Source organism: Manis javanica, chromosome 2, assembly GCF_040802235.1.
Source record: "Manis javanica isolate MJ-LG chromosome 2, MJ_LKY, whole genome shotgun sequence".
Taxonomy (NCBI): Eukaryota; Metazoa; Chordata; class Mammalia; order Pholidota; family Manidae; genus Manis; species Manis javanica.
Genome location: NC_133157.1, coordinates 173107709 through 173131740, shown reverse-complemented (window position 1 = coordinate 173131740; position 24032 = coordinate 173107709). Strand labels below are relative to the sequence as shown.

At 36.7% G+C, this 24032-nt stretch overlaps 1 protein-coding gene across 1 annotated transcript in view; it reads right to left on the bottom strand.

The window, feature by feature from the left end:
• The window catches only part of LOC118967832 (cyclic nucleotide-binding domain-containing protein 1), a 311803-nt gene that overhangs the window by 73435 nt on the left and 214336 nt on the right, over positions 1-24032 (bottom strand). Inside the window, exon 8 of the mRNA XM_073220440.1 lies at positions 16824-16891. Within this exon, the coding sequence (XP_073076541.1) occupies positions 16824-16891 (68 nt within the window). The remainder of the gene's footprint in view (positions 1-16823; positions 16892-24032) is intronic.

The window sequence follows — 24032 nt, the reverse complement described above, 5'->3', positions numbered from 1 at the left end:
AAATTCCTAGAAGTGGAATTCCTGGGTCAAATGGTATTTCTATTTTGAGCATTCTGAGGAACCTCCATACTGCTTTCCACAATGGTTGAAATAACTTACATTCCCACCAGCAGTGTAGGAGGGTTCCCCTTTCTCCACAAACTCGCCAACATTTGTTGTTGTTTGTCTTTTTGATGATGGCGATACTTACTGGCGTGAGGTGATATCTCATTATGGTTTTAATTTGCATTTCTCTGATGATTAGTGATGTGGAGCATCTTTTCATGTGCCTGTTGGCCATCTGGATTTCTTCTTTAGAGAACTGTCTATTCAGCTCCTCTGCCCACTTTTTAATTGGATTATTTGCTTTTTGTTTGTTGAGGCATGTGAGCTCTTTATATACTTTGAATGTCAATCCTTTATTCGATCTGTCATTTATAAATATGTTCTCCCATACTGTAGGATACCTTTTTGTTCTATTGATGTTGTCCTTTCCTGTACAGAAGCTTTTTAGCTTGATATAGTCCCACTTGTTCATTTTTGCCTTTGTTTCCTTGCCTGTGGAGATATGTTCATGAAGAAGTCACTCATGTTTATGTCCATGAGTTTTCTGCCTATGTATTCTTCTAAGAGTTTTATGGTTTCATGACTTACATTCAGGTCTTTGATCTATTTGGAATTTACCTTTGTGTACGGGGTTAGACAGTGATCTAGTTTCATTCTCTTACATGTAGCTGTCCAGTTTTGCCAGCACTATCTGTTGAAGAGACTGTCATTTCCCCAGTGTATGTCCATGGCTCCTTTATCAAATATTAATTCGCCATGTATGTTTGGGTTAATGTCTGGAGTCTCTATTCTGTTCCACTGCTCTGTGGCTCTGTTCTTGTGCCAGTACCAAATTGTCTTGACTACTGTGGCTTTGTAGTAGAGCTTGAAGTTGGGGAGTGAGATTCCCCCCACTTTTATTCTTCATTCTCAGGATTGCATTGGCTATTCAGGATCTTTGATGGTTCAATATGAATTTTTGAACCATTTGTTCCAGTTCATTGAAGAATGCTGTTGGTAATTTGATAGGCATTTCATTGAATCTGTATATTGCTTTGGGCAGGATGGCCATTTTGATGATATTAATTCTTCCTAGCCAAGAGCATGGGATGAGTTTCCATTTGTTAGTGACCTCTTTAATTTCTCTTAAGAGCGTCTTGTAGTTTTCAGTGTATAGGTCTTTCACTTCCTTGGTTAGGTTTATTCCTAGCTATTTTATTCTTTTTGATGGTATTGTGAATGGAATTGTCTTCCTGATTTCTTTATTAGTTCATTGTTAGTGTATATAAAGCTACAGATTTCTGTGCATTAATTTTGTATCCTGCAACTTTGCTGAATTCCGATATTAGTTCTAGTAGTTTTGGGGTGGAGTCTTTAGGGTTTTTTATGTGCAATATCATGTCATTTGCAAACAGTGACATTTAATTTCTTCTTTACCAATTGGGACTCCTTGTATTTCTTTGTTTTGTCTAATTGACATGGCTAGGACCGCCAGTACTGTGTTGAATCACAGTGGAGATAGTGGGCATCCCTGTCATGTTCCCGATCGCAAAGGAAAAGCTTTCAGCTTCTCGCTGTTCAGTATGATGTTGGCTCTGGGTTTATCATATATGGCCTTTATTATGTTGAGGTACTTGCCCTCTATACCCATTTTGTTGAGAGTTTTTATCATGAATGGATGTTGAATTTTATCGAATGCTTTTTCAGCATCTATGGAGATGATCATGTGATTTTTGTCCTTTTTGTTGACGTGGTGGATGATGTTGATGGATTTTCAAATGATGTACCATCCTTGCATCCCTGGGATGAATCCCACTTGATCATGGTGTATGATACTCTTGATGTATTTTTGAATTCAGTTTGCTAATATTTTGTTGAGTATTTTTGCATCTACGTTCATCAGGGATATTGGTCTGTAGTTTTCTTTTTTGGTGGTGTCTTTGCCTGGTTTTCGTATTAGGGTGATGTAAATTTGGGAGTAGTCCCTCCTCTTCTATTTTTTGGAAAACTTTAAGGAGAATGGGTGTTATGTCTTCTCTGTATGTCTGATAAAATTCCGAGGTAAATCCATCTGGCCCAGGGGTTTTGTTCTTGGGTAGTTTTTTGATTACCACTTCAATTTCGTTGCTGGTAATTGGTCTGTTTAGATTTTCTTTTTCTTTCTGGGTCAGTCTTGGAAGGTTCTATTTTCCTAAGAAGTGGTCCATTTCTCCTAGGTTTTCCAGCTTGTTCGCATGTAGGTTTTCATAGTATTCTCTAATAATTCTTTGTATTTCTGTGGGGTCTGTCATGATTTTTCATTTCTCGTTTCTGATTCTGTTGATTTGTGTTGACTCTTTTACCCTTAATAAGTCTGGCTAGAGGCTTATCTGTTTTCTTTATTTTATCAAAGAACCAGCTCTAGGTTTCAATGATTTTTTGTTTCATTCTTCTCAATTTTATTTATTTCTTCTCTGATCTTTATTATGTCCCTCTGTCTGCTGACCTTAGGCCTCATTTGTTCTTCTTTTTCCAATTTGGTAATTGTGACATTAGACTATTCATTTGGGGTTGTTCTTCATTCTTAAAATATGCCTGGATTGCTTTATACTTTCCTCTTAAGACTGCTTTTGCTGCGTCTCACAATAGTTGGGGCTTTGTGTCATTGTTGTCATTTGTTTCCATATATTGCTGGATCTCCATTTTGATTTGGTCATTGATCCATTGATTATTTAGGAGCGTGTTGTTAAGCCTCCATGTGTTTGTGAGCCTTTTTGCTTTCTTTGTACAGTTTATTTCTAGTTTTATATCTTTGTGCTCTGAAAAATTGGCTGGTAGGATTTCAATCTTTTTGGAATTTACTGAGGTTCTTTTTGTGGCCTAGTATGTGGTCTATTCTGGAGAATGTTCCATGTGCATTTGAGAAGAATGTGCATCCTGTTGCTTTTGGATGTAGAGTTCTATAGATGTCTATTAGGTCCATCTGTTCAAGCGTGTTGTTCAGTGCCTGTGTGTCCTTACATATTTTCTGTCTAGTGGATCTCTCCTCTGGGGTGAGTGGTGTGTTAAAGTCTCCCAAAATAAATGCATTGCATTCTATTTCCTCCTTTAATTCTGTTAGTATTTGTTTCAGATATATTGGTGCTCCTGTATTGGCTGCATATATGTTTACAATGGTTATATCCTCTTGTTGGACTGAGCCCTTTATCATTATGTAATGTCCTTTATCTTTTGTTACTTTCTTTATTTTGAAGTCTATTTTCTCTGATACTAGTATTGCAACACCTGCTTTTTTCTCTCTGTTGTTTGCATGAAATATCTTTTAATCTGTGCATGTCTTTGGGTTTGAGGTGAGTCTCTTGTAATCAGCATATAGATGGGTCTTGCTTTTTTATCCATTCTATTACTCTGTGTCTTTTGATTGGTACACTCAGTCCATTTACGTTTAGGGTGATTATTGAAAAATATTTACTTATTGTCATTGAAGACTTTAGATTTGTGGTTACCAAAGGTTCAAGGTTAGCTTGTTTATTACCTTACTGTCTGATGTCACTTGCTAATTGAGCTGTTATAAACACAGTCTGATGATTATTTCTTTCCCTTCTTTTTCCTCCTCGTCCATTCTTCATATGTTGGGTGTTTTGTTCTGTGCTCTTTTTAGGAGTGCTCCCACCTAGAGCAGTCCCTCTAAGATACCCTGTAGAGGTGGTTTGTGGGAGGCAAATTCCCTCAACTTGTGCTTGTCTGGGAATTGTTTAATCCCTTCTTTATACTTAAATGATAATCGTGCTGGATACAGTATCCTTGGTTCGAGGCCCTTCTGTTTCATTGCATTAAGTATATCATGCCATTCTCTTCTGGCCTGTAGGGTTTCTGTTGAGTAGTCTGATGATAGCCTTATGGGTTTTCCTTTGTAGGTGACCTTTTTTTTCTCTCTGGCTGCCTTTAATACTTTGTCCTTGTCTTTGATCTTTGCCATTTTAATTATTATGTGTCTTGTTGACCTCTTTAGATCCCGTCTCTCAGGAGTTCTGTGTGTCTCCATAGTCTGAGCAACTATTTCCTCCCCCAGTTTGTTGAAGTTCTCAGCAATTATCTCTTCAAAGCCACTTTCTTTCACTTTTTCTCTCTTCTTCCTCTGGCACCCCTATAATGTGGATATTGTTCCTTTTGGATTGGTCACACAATTCTCTTAATATTGTTTCATTCCTGGAGATCCTTTCATCTCTCTCTGCATCAGCTTCTATGCGTCCCTGTTCTCTGGTTTCTATTCCGTCAATGGCCTCTTGCATCTTTTCCATTCTGCTTATAAACCCTTCCAGAGTTTGTTTCACTTCTGTAATCTCCCTCCGGACATCTGTGATCTCCCTTTGGACATCTGTAATCTCCCTCCAGGCTTCATCCCTTAACTCTTGCATATTTCTCTGCAGCTCGGTCAGCATGTTTATGGTTTTTAATTTGAATTATTTTTCAGGGAGACTAGTTAGGTGTGCCTCTCCAGATCCTTTCTCAGGTGTAACTATCTTGGACTGAACCAGATTTTTTTGCGTTTTCATGGTGATAGCAGTGGCTGTAGGCAGGTTGCACGTGTGTCAGCTGGGAGAAGAAAGTCCTTTCCTGCTTGCTGGATGCCTTGCCCTTCTCCGCTGCCTGTGATGGCTACCTGCACTCCTGGAGCAGCCACCAGGTTAATATCCTAAGCTGCTCTGGGCAGAGTGTCCATCAGAGCAGCGTGGAGCCCTGCGGGGAGTGGCAGGCACGCCAGGTGCACTCCTCCATGCTAGCGGCGACCCTGCCGGGCAGCTGTGTAGCAGAAGTGGCCTTTGGGTCTGGCCTGGGCCACTGTGTGTTGGGCTGGGATTCAGGTTGGCTTCTGAGAGCGCGGTTGCTCCCTCTGGCTCTGCTGCCAGTGTGTGCGGGGTTTTTCCGCGCAGGCTTCTACCAGGCTCTGGCTTCACTGCTACTGGTGCATGGGAGCCATGCCCGGGCTGTTCAGTCACACAGCTGCAGGCTATCACAAGCCTGTCCTGTGGTGCACGGATCTGCTCTCGGTTCCTTCCAGCACTTCCGCCCTCGGCGTGCGCTCCCACTCTCCTGCTACTGGGCCCGTGTGTTGGGGTCCGTGCCAGTTGGAGGAATGACTGGCAGGCTACCTAGTCCTGTGAGGGGCTTCAGAGCTGCACTCCCTCTGTTTAGGGCACCTAAGTTTTCCCGGTATTCCCAGCTGCCGGAACATCTTCGTCCAGCTATGGGGTCCCTGTCTCTTTATGACTTGCAGAAAGCACTCGCTTTTGTTTTGTCTCAGGGGCACCGGTTGCGGGGAGCTGCCCACAGGTTTTGCTTTTCCCTTTCTCTAATATCCAGCACTCCATGTAACTTGTGTCTGCGTTCCTGGTGCGGATTTCTAGAGCTGGTTGTTTAGCAGTCCTGGGCTTTCACTCCCTCCCCATTCCGACTCCTTTCTTTCCACTGGGTTTTGGGGTGGTGGTGCGTTTGGGTCCTGCCTGGCCGCGGCTTGTATTTTACCCCCTTTGTGTGATGCTGAGTTCTCACAGATGTAGATGTATCCTGGCTGTTGTATTGCATCCACTGATGTCTCTTTTAGGAATAGTTGTATTTATTGTATTTTCATAAATATATATGTTTTGGGGAGGAGATTTTCTCTGAACTACACATGCTGCCATCTTCCCATGATCCTCCCTGAAAGCTTTTTGTAATATTACCATTTTACTTTTTCTTGTCCTGTCTCAATAGTGGAACTAAAATAGGACTGCCATCACCTTTCACAAGGTAATGGCACTGATGAGGAATACATATACTTGAACCAAAAACCTGGATTAGGCTAAGAGTCTTAAAAAAATAGTTTGGCACCTATTTCAGGACCAAACAACAAAGTTTAAAAAATACACGTATATTGGGATTCATATCAGGTAAATGTCTCCAAGTTTAAAGAAAATTTTAGTACATTTATAAAAATTTTTTTAAATGCAGTTGTCTGATATGCATTTCAGATACCCTGAATTAGAAAACAGAGTAAGAGAGAAAATATAACTGTTTAAAAAATTCCACAGGTGACTCTATTATGTATTATATGTTGAGACATACATCTGTTTTAAATAGATTATTACATAGAAAAACAACTTAGATCAACATTGAAGAGGGTGGCATGAGTAGGACAGTGGGAATCTCCTCCCAAAAACATATATATTTTTGACAATACAACAAATACAACTAATTCTAAAAGAAGACACAGGACAACAGCCAGACTACATCCACACCTGTGAGAACCCAGCACCTGGTGAAAGGGGTAAGATACAAGCCCCGGCCGGCGGGACACGAGGTCCCTCACCCCAGCTCCTGGCAGGAGGAGAGGAGTCAGAGTAGGTAGGGAGAGGGAGCCCAGGACTGCTAAACACCCTACGCAAGCCATCCGCACCAGAGCGCAGACACAGTGCATGCGTGGGGTGCTGGAAACTAGGGAAACAGGACAAGAAGAACTGTGAGTAGGTCCCAAAGCCAGCGCCCCTGTGACAAAGAAAAGTGAGTGCTTTTTGAAAGTCTTAAAGGGACAGGGACCCCATTGCTGGACGGAAGCATCCCGGGTCACAGTCCAGCAGCTAGAAATTCCAGGGAACTCTGGGCACACTAACCCCCTGGGGAACAGCTCTGAGACCCTCACGGAGGTAAACAGCCAAACAGCCCCCCCGTTCATTACCCCTTCGGGCCCCGCCATAACAGAACAGCAGCTGGAGGCTGGCCATGCCCACAGCAAGGGAGCTTCCTCTATAACGGCGGGGCAAGATACAAAGACCCAGTCTACATGCAATTGCCCAACACAAGCCACTAGGGTTCGCAGTTGTCCCAGTAAAGAAAGGCCAGGAGCCAAGTGGAAAGAGGCTTGACTCTCCCAGCTGATAGACGCATCAATAGCACTCCATTGCACGTATCAACATGAAAAGGCAAAAAAATTTGATTCAGACAAGACTAACCCATACACCTTCGACATCTTCTACATCTCCCCCTGAGAAGGACCCTGGGGAGATAGATTTAAACAGTCTTCTTGAAAAAGAATTCAAAACAAAACTCATAACCATGCTGATGGACTTGCAGAGAAATATGCAAGAACTAAGGAGGGAGAATACAGAAATAAAACAAGCTCTGGAAGGATGTCAAAACAGAATGGATGAGATGCAAGAGACCATTAATGGACTAGAAAACAGAGAACAGGAACACAGAGAAGCTGATGCAGAGAGAGATAAAAGGATCTCCAAGAAAGAAAAAATTCCAAGAGAGCTGAGAGACCAATCGAAATGGAACAATATCAGCATTATAGGGATACCAGAAGAAGAAGAGAGAGAAAAAGGGATAGAAAGTGTCTTTGAAGAAATAATTGCAGAAAACTTCCCCAAACTAGGGGAGGAAATGGCCTTTCAGATAACAGAGGTACACAGAACTCCCATGACAAGGGATCCAAGGAGGGCAACACCAAGACACATAATAATTAAAATGGCAAAGATCAAAGACAAGGACAAAGTATTAAAGGCAGCCAGGGAGAAAAAAAAGGTCACCTACAAAGGAAAACCCATCAGGCTATCATTAGCCTTCTCAACAGAAACCTTACAGGCCAGAAGAGAATGGCATGATATACTTAATGCAATGAAACAGAAGGGCCGCAAACCAAGAATACTGTATCCACCACGATTATCATTTAAATATGAAGGAGGGATTAAACAATTCCCAGACAAGCAAAAGTTGAGGGAATTTGCCTCCTACAAACCACCTCTACAGGGTATCTTACAGGGACTGCTCTAGATGGGAGCATCCTAAAAAGAGCACAGAACAAAACGCCCAACATATAAAGAAAGGAGGAGCAGGAATAAGAAGGGAGAGAAATAAAGAATCATCAGACTGTGTTTATAATAGCTCAATAAGCAAGTTAAGTTAGATGGTAAGATAGTAAAGAAGCTAAACTTGAACCTTTGGTAACCACAAACTTAAAGCCTGCAATGACAATAAGTACATACATTTCAATAATCACCCTAAATGTAAATGGACTGAATGCACCAATCAAAAGACACAGAGTAATAGAATGGATAAAAATGCAAGACCCATCCATATGCTACTTACAAGAGACTCACCTCAAACCCAAAGACGTGCACAGACTTAAAGTCAAGAGATGGAAAAAGATATTTCATGCAAACAACAGAGAGAAAAAAGGAGGTGTTGCAATACTAGTATCAGACAAAATAGACTTCAAAATAAAGAAAGTAACAAAAGATAAGGAAGGAAATTACATAATGATAAAGGGCTCAGTCCAACAAGAGGATATAACCATTATAAACATATATGCACCCAATACAAGAGCACCAACATATGTGAATGAAATACTAACAGAATAAAGGAGGAAATAGAATGCAATGCATTCATTCTGGGAGACTTCAACACACCACTCACTCCAAAGGACAGATCCACCAGACAGAAAATAAGTAAGGACACAGAGGCACTGAAAAACACACTAGAACAGACAGACCTAATAGACATCTACAGAACTTTACATCCAAAAGCAACAGGATGCACATTCTTCTCAAGTGCACATGGAACATTCTCCAGAATAGACCACATACTAGGCCACAAAAAGAGCCTCAGTAAATTCCAAAAGATTGGAATCCTACCAACCAACTTTTCAGACCACAAAGGCATAAAACTAGAAATAAACTGTACAAAGAGAGCAAAAAGGCTCACAAACACATGGAGGCCTAACAACTCACTCCTAAATAATCAATGGATCAATGACTAAATCAAAATGGAGATCCCGCAATATATGGAAACAAATGACAAGAATAACACAAAGCCCCAACTACGGTGGGATACAGCAAGAGCAGTCTTAAGAGGAAAGTATAGAGCAATCCAGGCATATTTAAAGAAGGAAGAACAATCCCAAATGAAATGAATGGTCTAATATCATAATTATCGAAATTGGAAAAAGAAGAACAAAAGAGGCCTAAGGTCAGCAGAAGGAGGGACATAATAAAGATCAGAGAAGAAATAAATAAAATTGAGAAGAATAAAACAATAGCATAAATCAACAAAACCAAGAGCTGGTTCTTCGAGAAAATAAACAAAATAGATAAGCCTCTAGCCAGACTTATTAAGAAGAAAAGAGAGTCAACACAATTCAACAGAATCAGAAAAGAGAAAGGAAAAATCACGACGGACTCCACAGAAATACAAAGAATTATTAGAGAATACTATGAAAACCTACATGCGAACAAGCTGGAAAACCTAGGAGAAATGGACCACTTCTTAGGAAAATAGAACCTTCCAAGGCTGACCCAGAAAGAAAAAGAATATCTAAACAGACCAATTACCAGCAATGAAATTGAAGCGGTAATCAAAAAACTACCCAAGAACAAAACCCCTGGGCCAGATGGATTTACCTCGGAATTTTATCAGACATACAGAGAAGACATAATACCCATTCTCCCTAAAGTTTTCCAAAAAATAGAAGAGGAGGGAATACTCCGAAACTTGTTCTATGAAGCCAACATCACCCTAATACCAAAACCAGGCAAAGACACCACCAAAAAAGAAAACTACAGACCAATATTCCTGATGAACACAGATGCAAAAATAGTCAACAAAATATTAGCAAACCGAATTCAAAAATACATCAAAAGGACCGTACACCATGACCAAGTGGGATTCATCCCAGGGATGCAAGGATGGTACATCATTTGAAAATCCATCAACATCATCCACCACATCAACAAAAAGGACAAAAACCACATGATCATCTCCATAGATGCTGAAAAAGCATTCGATAAAATTCAACATCCATTCATGATAAAAACTCTCAACAAAATGGGTATAGAGGGCAAGTACCTCAACATAATAAAGGCCATATATGATAAACCCAGAGCCAACATCATACTGAACAGCAAGAAGCTGAAAGCTTTTCCTCTGCGATCGGGAACATGACAGGGATGCCCACTATCTCCACTGTGATTCAACACAGTACTGGCGGTCCTAGCCATGTCAATTAGACAAAACAAAGAAATACAAGGAATCCCAATTGGTAAAGAAGAAATTAAATGTCACTATTTGCAGATGACATGATATTGTACATAAAAAACCCTAATGACTCCACTCTGAAACTATTACAGCTAATATTGGAATTCAGCAAAGTTGCAGGATACAAAATTAATGCACAGAAATCTGTGGCTTTCCTATACACTAACAATAAATTAATAGAAAGAGAAATCAGGAAGACAATTCCATTCACAATAGCATCAAAAATAATAAAATACCTAGGAATAAACCTAACCAAGGAAGTGAAAGACCTATATCCTGAAAACCATAAGACACTCTTAAGAGAAATTAAAGAGGTCACTAACAAATGGAAACTCATCCCATGCTCTTGGCTAGGAAGAATTAATATCATCAAAATGTCCATCCTGCCCAAAGCAATATACAGATTCGAAGCAATCCCTATCAAATTACCATCAGCTTTCTTCAATGAACTGGAACAAATAGTTCAAAAATTCATATGGAAACACCAAAGACCCCGTATAGCTAAAGCAATCCTGAGAAGGAAGAATAAAGTGGGGGAATCTCACTCCCCAACTTCAAGCTCTACTACAAAGCCACAGTAATCAAGACAATTTGGTACTGGCACAAGAACAGAGCCACAGACCGATGGAACAGTATAGAGACTCCAAACATTAACCCAAACATATATGGTCAACTAATATTCAATAAAGGGGCCATGGACATACAATAGGGAGATGACAGTCTCTTCAACAGATGGTGCTGGCAAAACTGGACAGATACATGTAAGAGAATGAAACTGGATCACTGTCTAACCCCATACACAAAAGTAAATTCGAAATGGATAAAAGACTTGAATGTAAGTCATGAAACTATAAAACTCTCAGATAAAAACATAGGCAAAAATCTCTTAGACATAAACATGAGTGACCTCTTCTTGAACATATCTCCCCATGCAAGGGAAACAAATGCAAAAATGAACAAATGGGACTAAATCAAGCTGAAAAGCTTCTGTACAGCAAAGGACACCATCAACAGAACAAAAAGGTTCTTACAGTATGGGAGCATATATTCGAAAATGACAGATCTGATAAAGGGTTGACATCCAAAATATATAAAGAACTCACACACCTCAACAAACAAAAAGCAAATAATCCAATTTAAAAAATGAGCATAGGAGCTGAATAGACAGTTCTCTAAAGAAGAAATTTAGATGGCCAACACACACATGAAAAGATGCTCCACATCACTTGTTATCAGAGAAATGCAAATTAAAACCACAATGAGATATTATCTCACACCAGTAAGGATGGCTACCATCCAAAAGTCAAACAACAAATGTTGGAGAGGTTGTGGAGAAAGGGGAACCCTCCTACACTGCTGGTGGAAATGTAAATTAGTTCAACCATTGTGGAAAGCAGTATGGAGGTTCCTCAGAATGCTCAAAATAGAAATACCACTTGACCCAGGAATTCCACTTCTAGGAATTTACCCTAAGAATGCAGCACTCCAGTTTGAAAAAGACAGATGCACCCCTATGTTCATCGATGCACTATTTACAATAGCCAAGATATGGAAGCAACCTAAATGTCCATCAGTAGATGAATGGATAAAGAAGATGTGGTACATATACACAATGGAATATTACTCAGCCATAAGAAAAAAACAAATCCTACTATTTGCAACAACAATGATGGAGCTAGAGGGCATTATGTTCAGTGAAATAAGCCAGGTGGAGAAAGACAAGTACCAAATGATTTCACTCATCTGTGGAGTATAAGAACAAAAGAAAAATGAAGGAACAAAACAGCAGCAGAAGCACAGAACCCAAGAATGGACTTATAGTCCAAAGGGAAAGGGACTGGGGAGGACGGGTGGGAAGGGAGGGATATGGGCAGGAAGAAAAGAAAGGGGGCATTATGATTAGCATGTATAGTGTTGGGGGGGGCATGGGGAGGGCTGTGCAACACAGAGAAGACAAGTAGTGATTTTACAGCATCTTACTATGTTGAAGGACAGTGACTGTGAACTTGGTGACAAATAGTGATTTTACAGCATCTTACTATGTTGATGGACAGTGACTGTGAATGGGGATGTGGGGGGGGGAATTGGTGAAGGGGGAGCCTAGTAAACATAATATCCTCCATGTAATTGTGGATTAGTGATACCAAAATAAAAAATAAATAAATAAATGGAAGAAAAAATCCCTCAAATAACAAAAAATTTATTTTATATTTAATCCTTATATATAATTTATATATAGATAAATTAAGCTATTGTGGCATTCGTGTGAGAAGAAACAAATGTATCCATATTAAATAATAGACAATAGATTTACACATATATAATAACTTGCTTTATAACAATGGTGGCAATACAGTTTCATGTTTAAAGAAATGATGGCCTTCTCAGTACATGAGCTGTGAAAACTGGACATCCATATAGAGAAAATAAAAACAAAAACTTGACCTTAAATTCACACCATACACAAAAGTCAATTCCAGATTGTACATTGCTAAAGAAATAACAACAGAATTTTTAGGTGTAAACACAGAAGAATTTAAACAGTTTGAATAGATGAGTGGGGAGCAGGACCAGAATTAATTTCATAGCAGCTCTCTGTGGCAGCATGCCTAAGAATTTGCTTTGTTTAAAATCCAATAATTATACAGGCACTACTGTGATGTGTCTGAAACTTCTCATTTTTATAAACTAGTCAAAATAATTGTACATCTGTGGAAAAATGATATCAGCAAGAATAAAGTACGTAAGAGATACAGGTGTTTTATTCAGATATATATTCTGCTATTTTAGTTGTGACTGTGGTGGATATGTTAACAAAATAATGCTACCTTGTGCAAAGAACCAGAATAGATGTTCCTGAAGGAGGTAAAATTTGAAGTACCTTTAGAATTGTCACAAAACAACATAGCAATACAGAACTAAAAAATGAACAATTTCATGATCATTTACACATTGGAGAACAAGGTGTATTTTATTTTTCCTAATCATGTGGTTTATCACACATTGCTGGCTTTGTATGCAACATCTCTTCCTGACTCCACCAAACTGGAAGTTGGATTTGGCACACTTTTTTCACTGAGCACTAAAAACATTCACACCAGAATCATTAGTGAGGAACTGAAGATTTTGAGGGAAAACAGAACTTTTACTTTAATCCTGGTACTGCAAACAATTTAAAGTTTCATTAGAAATGTGTATTTTATTCTAATTATCTCTTTGGCCACACTTCCAACTTAGAATTTTCTCCCTGTTCCATTTTGCTTTTTCTGCTGCCTTTTAAATTCCTCTTCCTCTGTTACATGATATTTTCCATTATGTTCAGGTCCCCAGAATGCATAGTCTAGATCTGTGTTCACACAGGTGGTGATTTCAATCAGTAGCTAACCGTTCCCAGCACTTCCTGTCACCATCAACCCTGGTGAATAACATTCTCATTTATATATTTATATATTTCTCACACAAAAAATTACCTGCATCCGCTCAAAAAAAATTGTTTCAAGAAGACAACCTCAAGGTTTACTTGTGATACCCAGGGCTACAGTGGCTGTGGCTCACATGTCTTTTCCAACTAAGGATAAAGGAACCTTCTCAATGTCTCTGTTGGGTAGTGTTTCCTACGCCATTCTGATATCTTAGCTGTGAAGTCTGTTCTCTTGAGTGTGGACTTGTCCCTCACCAGCTGGCAAAGTCATATTTGTGTTAGCAGAGATCAGTAGGTATATCTTAAATTCAGGGAATAGACAATTATTGCTACAAAATGGGAAGTATAGAGGAGTGAGTGACCAAGTCACCACATTTCATCCTCAGAACCAGAGCCCACCTACCAGAAACATCTTTATGTGGATTCTTGGCCCATTTTAGTCTCGAATACTGGTATTTCTGTCTTACTTTCTAAACACTCTCATTTCATAAGCTTAATTGGTCTGTGACAAGAACATTTTTTCTACCCTTAAAACAAACAAAATAAATGGTTAAGTGTTTCTACTTCCTAGTCTTGGAAAGTCCCATTTCTATTTCCAAAATCTACTTCCTTATGTCTCAGGTGGTCATATCAATATCAGCGTTATGTAGTATAAATACCAGAGCTCCAAAGAATAAAACCATTCTCTGGTGGTTAAATTAGTGGGCAGAATTAAATTCGTGGGCATTTGTAGTACCCAGAGCAAGTTCCAGAGGTAATTTCTTCCTGTTCTCCAGCACATCTGATGTCAGGCAGCTGAACCACATTTTATAATCTGCAGATAGCCCACTTTGAATAGAAAATTGAGGCTTAAAGTCAGCTATTCCATTTTACCTACTGAGAGCTGGTATTATTACCTTAAATCTTCCTCCTTCTGAACCACTTTTACTAAGAGAGAGATTTGAGAAGGAAAACTTTGGTTTTTAATGAATTCAAGGTCTTTTCAGAAAAGCTTATTTATAAACTGCTCTTGAAGTGACTATCTCTGGGTTGTTCCATCATTTTCTCCACATCATCTTATCAGAAGGCTTATTACAAAGCCTCTTAAGTTTTAAAATACATGTAGAAGTCTCTTATTGCCTGTTTTTATGACTTATGATCAGAATCTTCTCATTTTAATCCCAGGTACTTTCCACTTTATAATATACTGCCACCAAAACAGAGACATGTCCACCTGAAGTAATTCCTAGCTCTGGTCTTGCAAATTATTTTGAGATTTCTTTTATTTCTCTCCTTTATACCTGCTACTACTGAACATTTCAGTGATGTATTCTAGCCACAGATAAAAATATTTTTCTTATGTCTCTGGCATTACACTCTCTATTTTCTGGTAGCTTTTGACCTCAACAAATCATTCTAATACTGGATGGATGACCAAATCATCCAATAGAGTATTTTCTCCAGGGAATTCTACCTCTCCAGGTGACACCTGCCAGGGAGATCTTATTACAATCTTGGAAAGCTTTTAATATCTCAAGAAATTGGTTAACTGTTGTGGCTCAATTACATTAGTAATCTGGACTCCATTATTAGCCTAAAACTTCAAAGTAACATTTCTTCCTCCCTCAAATACGTAAATGGTAAATGTACTTAGCACTTTAATTTTCAGTATTAAACTGTACACATTGCAAATCCTCATCTCACAATGTCCCTCTTCTATGAAGTCATATGCCAACTACCATCATGATTTGTGTCATTTGGTAACCATAGTGAGGAAACACTCTAGTCTCACTTTCATCATGATGATTTAATTAAAAAATATAGCTGAGAGCTCCATCTTAATTCACAAATTCCAGATGAGTTCTCAAAGTACAATCCAGATGTTGTCCCCTTTGGAAAATTTCTATTCTCACCACTCTTTAATCTTAAAGACTCAACATATGTTCAAATGCAACCATAAGAAAACATGGAAAGCATCAGAGTGAATCATGTTGATTTCACTAAGGATTTGGTGAGGAGACAGAGAGAATGGCCAGCACTGAGCACCATACTATAAACAAGATGTCTTTAAAAATTTCCTTTAGGGATTTCTGGTCTTCAAAAACTCTTGTTTGCTCAAACTTTCAATTCCCTTCCTTTCACTTTGACTTCCCTACCATTTTCCCATATCACATGTCCTGGTCTGTCACCTTTACAAATACCCACTCCAGACATGTGGGCTTGGGTTTTGCCTTCCTTTCATGTAGAGCAATACCATCAGACCATCTGCCTTCTCCAGACCTCTCTGCAATGTTATTTAAACTTTCTCCACATTCTTCATTTTATCATGAACTTGTTTAAGGTTTTCTTCACAATTCTTGCATAAGTTGTTAAATACTCTAGCATGAACTAACTAAATATTCTAAAATGGTCCAATTCATAATGGTTCTATCTGCATTTTATAGCACATTAGAGGTATGTTTTATAGAGATTGGCATGAGATGTATTTATTGCAGCTACAAATAATGTTTTACTCATAAAAAGGACATGTTAAGACTAAGAAAATAATTATAGCTTTTGAAATATCTATTTAAATGTTTGTATTTCTCTTAAAAATGTGAAACTTATTTTAAAGTATTTTATTGTGATAAAAACATTGAACATGAGATTTACTTTCTTAACATATTTTTAAGTGTACAATAACATATTGTTATACATAGGCACAGTGTTATACAGTAGATATCTACATTGTATTCATCTTGCAAAACTGAAATTTTATACCTATTGATTAATTCCTCAATTCTCTCCCTCCCCAATGCTGGCAACCAAAATTCTGTTCTTTGTTCTCATGAATCTAACTTAGATACCTCATATAAGTGGAATCATGCAGTATTTGTCTTTCTGTGACTGGCTTATTTTGTTTAGTGTAAGATCTTCAAGGTTCATCTATGTTGTCATATTACAGGAAAGCAAAAGAATAAAGTTGGACCCTACCTTACAACAAACACACACAGAAAAATCAACTCAAAATTAACTGAAGACTTAAACATAAGAGATGAAATTAGAAAACTCGTAGAGGAAACAGGTGAAACTCTTTTATGTAAGACTGTTATACGGATACTTTTATTGAGACAGGCTGGGTTTTTGCAGTCTTAAATAAAATCTGCATGCTACCAAAAATATCATAAGTGACCTTAGAAGACATAAATAGGTGGAGGGATCATTGTAAGAATTTTTACAAATATATTATTTTCTAGGGAGTGGATAATACTAGTCCTTTTAATAGCAAGGCTACTAAACATGAAAACAGATGCTTGCCTTTAAGTACCATGAATAGTGATATTTATTATAACTTCAACATTTTACTTACATCTGTCAGATGGCCACAAGTCGGTTTAGCTGTTTGAAGCATAAGTTGTTGAGTTACTGGGTCTAATTCTAGAGGAAAACCAAAGAAAATGTTTATAATATCATCAAAAGTAATAAAAAATAAACAAAAAAGACATTGCTAATCTTCATTGATATTTTGATATAGAAAACAAGGATCTTCCCTAATAATAAAATTGAGTCATTGGTAGTTCTTTCTAAATTCATATTCACAGACAGCCTGATCATCACAAGGAATGTTACCATAAATTATTTAATAGTTGCCTTTCTCCACCTCAAGTAAATGCAGCAGACAGGAATTCAAAGTGGGAAGATACCATTTCTGAATTACAGTCAACTCTGACAACATAAAGCTTTTCATTTCTTTTCTAACAATGTTTAGCAAGAAAAGACACACACTTTTGCACAGGTGGGTGGAGAAATACCATGTGATTCTATTGCAGTAATTATGATAGCCATAAAAGAATTACTGTTTCCTTTTCTTTGTAGCTTCAGAGAGATCTCAGGAGGGACAGCTGAAAAAGTCATGTCAGATTGATCTACAGGATGTGATTCAAAGGGTCCTGCTGTTAGCAGGTTTTCCAGAAGAAGAATGCCTTAAAGAGTTGACATATTTTTATTATAGTGCTTACACAAATCTCTGAAACCTCAATAATAGTTACAGAAATGATATTGTATCTGAGTTCAATGAACACAAAATTGAAAAATTAAGAGTTTCTGAAAAAAATGATTATATTTTTGTTATTTATTCTGAAAATATGGGGGAATATATTGATACATTTTTGAATGTTAAACTAACCTTACAATTTTGGACTAAACCAAACATCGTTTTAATAAATAGTCCTTGCTGTGTATACCTGGATTCAGTATATTAACATATAGTTACAATTTTGCATATGTCTATGTATAAGATTGGCCAGTAATTTTTTTTCTTGCAATGTCCTTGTCAGGTTTAAGTATAAAGGCTAATTAAAAAGTGTAGAACTGTTTTTTCCCCTTATTCTTTAGAAAGTTTTGTGTAGGATTGATATATGTCTTCCTTATGCCTTCAATAATGTTTGGGGAAATTCATGGATTTCAGTCCAGAACATTTTAATTCCTGAAAACATGTGCCATATTTATTTGCACTCATTCCTCATTTGTACCTCTCGCAAGACCCTGACAGCACTAACCTACTTTCTATCTCTATGAATTTGCCTATTCTGGATATTTAATATAAGTAGAATCATATAAATATGTAGTTTTCATGACTGGCTTTTTTCCTTGGCTTAATTTTTTCAGGCTCATTCATGCTGTAGCATTAATTGACACTTCATTACATTTTCGGGCTGAATAATTATCTATTATATGGATATAACATTTTTTCTGTATTAATTGATGTACATGTAGGTTGTTTCCCCTTTAGTGCTATTATGAAAAATGCTATGAGTGTTCATGTAAACATTTTTGTGTGGACATGTGTTTTAAATTCTCTAGGACTGCGATTACTGGGTCAGATGAAAACTTAATAGCTTGCTTTTATAGGACTACCAAACTATTTTCCAATGAGGCTGCACCATTTTATATTCCCATCAGTTATGTATGAGAGTTCCAATTTCTTCACATACTTGCCAACACTTATTATTATGTTTTTCATTTTGATATCCTAATATATGTAAAGTGCCATCAAGATGTTCTGATTAGCATTTCTCCTAAATTGGAGAAATGTGTAGATAAATTATTTAACCACTTTTTAATTGGGTTATTTGATGTTATTATTTTGCTTGAGTTGTAATAGTTCTGTGTATATTCTGGATACTAGACCCTAATCAGATATATGAGCTGTGAATATTTTCTCCCATTTTGTAAGAAGTCTTTTCACTTTCTTGATAGTGTCTTTTGCAGCACACAAGTTCTTACTTTTCATGAAGTCCAGTTTATCAATACTTTCTTGGGTTGTTCATTCTTTAGATGGTTAATATCTATGAACCATTGCCTAATGCAAGTAATGAAGTTTTACATCAGTTTTCTTTTAAGAGTTTTATAAATTTAGCTTTTACATTTTAGTAGTTGATGCATTTTTAACTTGTTTTTTTCATGGAGGTAGGGAGCCAAGTTGAGTTGTATGCATGTGCATATCCAGTTGTCCCTGCACCATTTATTGAATTGCCTTGATACTCTTATTGAAAATGAATTGACTGTAAAAATATGGTTCTATTTCTGAGTTATTTATTATATTCAGTTGGTCTATACATCTAACCTCTGCTACTACTATCCAAACATGACCAGTGTAATTTTGTAGTAACTTTTGAAATCCAGAAGTGTTACTTCTCCTACTTTGTTATTCTTTTTCAAGATGTGTTGGACTGTTTAGGTTCCTTGCATTTCCATATGAATTTTAGGATCAGTTTTTCAATTTTATAAAAGTGGAGAGATGATATTTTGATAGGAATTATGTCAAATCTATAAATCAACTTAAGGAGTACTGCCATTATAACAACACTAAGACTTCCAATCCATGAGCAAGATTTCTTCCATTATTTAGGTTTTTAGTTTATTCTAATGATGTTTTGTAGTTTCAGTGTATAAGCAAAACTCTTCTTTTATTAAATTTATTTCTAAATATGTTGCTCTTTTTGAGGCTATTATAAATGGACTTATTAATTTCATTTTCATTCATTGCTAATGTATAGAAATACAATTGATTTTGTACATTTATCTTGTATCCCATTAACTTATTCATTGACTCTTATAGCTTTTTTGTGAACTTCTAAGGATTTGTCATCATAAAAGAGAGATAGTATTAATTCTTCCATTCCAATAAGGATATCTTCTTTACTTCCTGCCTAATTTTTCAAGAGGCCATTTTTATCATATTGAGAACATTCACTTATCTTTCTATTTGTGGAGTTTTTTCATCAAAAGGAATCATGTAGCTTTTCTTCTTTATTCTTATCAATATGGTGTATTAACCAAATATATTTGGTATTACATTGGCTGATAATTGTATATTGAAAAAACCTGCATTTGTGGGATAAATTCTACTTGTTTATCATGTATAATCCTTTTTATATGGTGCAGGATTCAGTTTACTCATATTTTATTGAGGATTTTTACATCTATATATATAAAGACATTGGCCTGTAGTTTGGTGATATCTTTGTCTGTTTTTGGTATCAGGGTATAGTTGCCTTAAAGAATGCATTAGGAAATGTTCCCTTTTCTATTTTTGGGGGGTAGCCTACTATTTGTCCCAACTGTTATCCACATCCTTCAGCAGCTGCCAAATTAAATAATTGCCTCTTATTGTTTTCAACAAACACTTCCAGAATAAAGGCTTTGCACTGGGAAGTGAGTCATGTCACACAGACAATTTTTCAAGCTGTCTTCCAGAGAACCACTAAACCAGTTAAATAATTACATTTTCCTGGGAATGAGGCTCTGAATGGATTCAACCATGTTCTAGACTCTCCAGTAGCTGCCAGATTTCCACCTTGTACCATGATTGTGGGCTGTTGGTTTTCAAGGCTGCTACAGAGCTGGATAAGTGACATGGTTACCAGGCAAGTTGAAAATCTGACTAAGCTCACTACTTTCACTCAGATTGAGCTGATCAGTTAAATAAATGCTCCCCAGATTGCTATAAGCATTTTTTGCAATTCACAGAAAACTGAAAATAGTTGATTTACATAATTTTAGCCCATGTTTTTAATACTTCTTTGAAAGAAAATACTTGGAGGTCCTTATGCTACCACCTTTGTGGATTTCTATCTTCTTATTCTATTATATATTGCAAAAGTATGTTATATACTATATTTGTGGATTTGTGTATTTCTTTTAGTGATTTTTGTCAAATTTAGTTTTATTTGAATTGAAACCATATTGTTAATAATACACAAATTTTTAATTATCATATCATTCTGAGAACACTTCTAATTAGAAGGTATTTCAACTTATCTATAATAAAACTTGTCCTTGAAACTTTTCCTTTATATTTGTGGATGCACTATTTTGTTACTGTTCACATGACAAATATTTTTTAAACTTTCCTTAACTTTCAATATTCCTATGTTGTTTCCACCTCTTGTAGGCAGTAATTAGATGCATTTTATTTTTACTTTTCCTGTTTGCTTTCTATTTATATTTTTAGGGTTTTTTAATTTTTTTCTCCATTTGTTTTATTTCAAATTTCTTCACATTGCATTTTCTATTTACTAGTTCTATACTTATGCATTTTCCTACTATTTTCAAAAATCTGTACTTAAGGCTGAAATGTATATTATTCTTGACATTAATTTTCACAATACTTGACAGTTTTCACCACTTCCAAATGTAAGAAATGTAGAATATTTTATGCTCAATTACTCATTTTAAAATCTATATTTTATAACGATTTTGCAGCTTTTTTAGCAGGAGGTTTATCTGAATAGCCTAGTTCATGTAAGGAAAGAACCCTCATTTTTTGATATTTGGACTGAAATCTAGAATGAAGTAGGGGAAAAAAGTTGAGAAGAAACCTTATTCAGTTTGTAGTTAGACTCTAGGACAAATTTCAGGAATTTTAACAACTAGTCATAACTGTCCCTTTGACCAGACAGTGGGGAGCAAGTACACTATGGCTCCACAGTGAGATTCTATAACAATACTACAGTACTGCTCTTACAGCACAGTCAATGCAAAGGTACCTGCTTGCTCTAATAGTGCTCCTTTGATAGGGATACCTGCAATTTCACCACTGAATAAAATTACAGGAGCCTAAAATAGGACATTCTAAGACAATCTGCAGGAATAACTTATCTATGACCACAAAAGTTACTGTGAGGCAGTGGTTCTCAAAGTCTGATTTTCAGACCAGTGGCATAAATATTACCTGGGTCCTTGTTAGAACTACATATTTTTGAACCTCAACCCAGATTTACTGAAGCAGAAACTCTCAGTATAGAGGTCAGTAACTGATATATTCTTGGAGCCCCTTTAATACTCCTTGAGAGAACCACCCTTATTGGGAAAACTATTGTCACATGGACCAAAGCAGGTGCAATATGCTGAAATTAGTGCCCATGTGGGACACTGAATGATGTCACCAACTTTGTAACATAAGCTGTCCCTGACTTCATTCCATCTCATAAGAACTAACAACCATTCAAAACACCATTGAAAAAATCTTAGAACATGGGATGAAGCTGCCCTTATGCCACAGAGACCAAGACAGTTGGCAATAGAAGAGTAAAAGAAATAACTACCTACTGATTGTATTTCTCCTCCACAGGCCAGCACAGCACCCTTATAAGAGGTCTCTCCTGAGCCTCTGGTCTCTCCACTAGGAAAAGAAAGACTGGGGGAACATCCTACACCCTTACTTAGGTAAAGAACCAAGCCAGCAGTCTTATCCAACTGTTCTCAGCCTTTGGAACTCCACCCCATCCACAGCTTTAGAGTTTGAGCAGTTGCCTCATCCCAAAATAAAGGATTATAGCAGGTCCCATCTATCCAAAGACATTATAAACAGACATACCCAGAAACACAAACTGAGCTGATGGGTAAAGATCCATCTCTGCCAAAGCAAACCTATCAGTTCTGGAAGAGGACACCAATTATTCAAATACACAGATAATGACAAAAGGAATCAGGGATAATGAAAAATAATGTAAATATAACATCACCAAGTGGAACTAATAAAGCTACAACAACTGACCCTAAGGAAATGAAGATCTATAAACTTCCAGGCAAATAATTCAGAAAAATCCTTTTAAGAAATCCTGTATAGAAAACAGCAAGATCACATGGACAGCCAAATAAACAAAATTAGGAAAACAATGCAAAACAAAACAAGACTTCAACAAAGAAACAGAAACCATAAAAAAAGGAAATCATAGAGTTCAAAAATACAATAAATGAACTGAAGAATTTAATGAAGTTTAAAAAGTGGACTTGAACATGCAAAAAAATCAACCACCTGGAAGGTTAGGCATTTAAAAATATCCAATCAGGAGAGCAAAAATAAAAAGAATGAAGAAAGAGTAAGGACATATAGAGCACAAGGAAAAGAGATAATATTCTCAACATGAGAATGCCAAAAGGAAAAGAGAAAGAGAAGGGGACAGACAGTATATTTAGAAAGCATATTTAAAGCAATGGCTAAAACTTGCCAAATCAGAGGAATGAAATGGACATCCAGACTTGTGAGGTCCAAGAGCCCCAACTTAACTGAAGCCGAATAGAGCTACAAAGAGATGCATCATAATTAAATTGTCAAAAGTGAAAGACAAAGAAAGAATTTTGCAAGAAGCAAGAAAAAAGAAGTTGCATACAAGGGAAATCCCATAGGACTATCAGCAGATTTCTCAACAGAAGCTTTTCTGGACAGTGAAGAATGAGATGTTATATTCATATAATTGAAGGAAACATCTCAACCAAGAATTCTATACCTGTTGAAGCTGTCCTTCAAAAATAAAGTTGAAAAAAGTCTTTCCCAAACAAACAAAAGCTGAAGGAGTTCACCAGTAGACTTGTCTTACTTGTCTTGCAAGAAATGCAAAAGTCTTACAAAAAAAAATTCTTTGAGTGGAAGTTAAAGGATGATAATTAATATCATAAAAACAAAAAATTTTACAATAAAACTCACTGGTAATGGTGAATACATAGTCAAAGTTAGATTCTGTAATACAGTAATACAGGTACATAATTCACTTACAACTCTAGTTTAAAAGTTAAAATATTGAGCATCATAAAAATAACCATAATTATAATGATCTATTATTAGTGATACAATATTAAAAATATGTAAATTATAAGAGTAATAACCTAAAATGTGAAGGGGAGGAGAAGTAAAAGTGTTAAGTTTAGGAATCTTATTGAAGTTATCAGCTTAGAGTAAGATGTTACAATTTTTAAATATTTCATATAAGTCTCTTAGTACCACAAGGGAAAAACCTGTAGCAATCACACAGAAGAACATGATAAAGAAGTCAAAGCACACTGATACCAAAAGATATCAAATGGCAGGATAGGAAGCAAGGAATACATGACCTACAAAATAAGCAGGAAATAGTTACCAAAGTGACAATAAAGTCCCTATCAATAATTAAACATAAGTGGATTAAATTCTACAAACAAAAGAAACAGGATATATTAATGGATAAAATCAAATGATACGCTGTCAGCAAGAGACTCATGTTAGCCTAAAAGATACACAGAGACTGAGAGTGAAGGG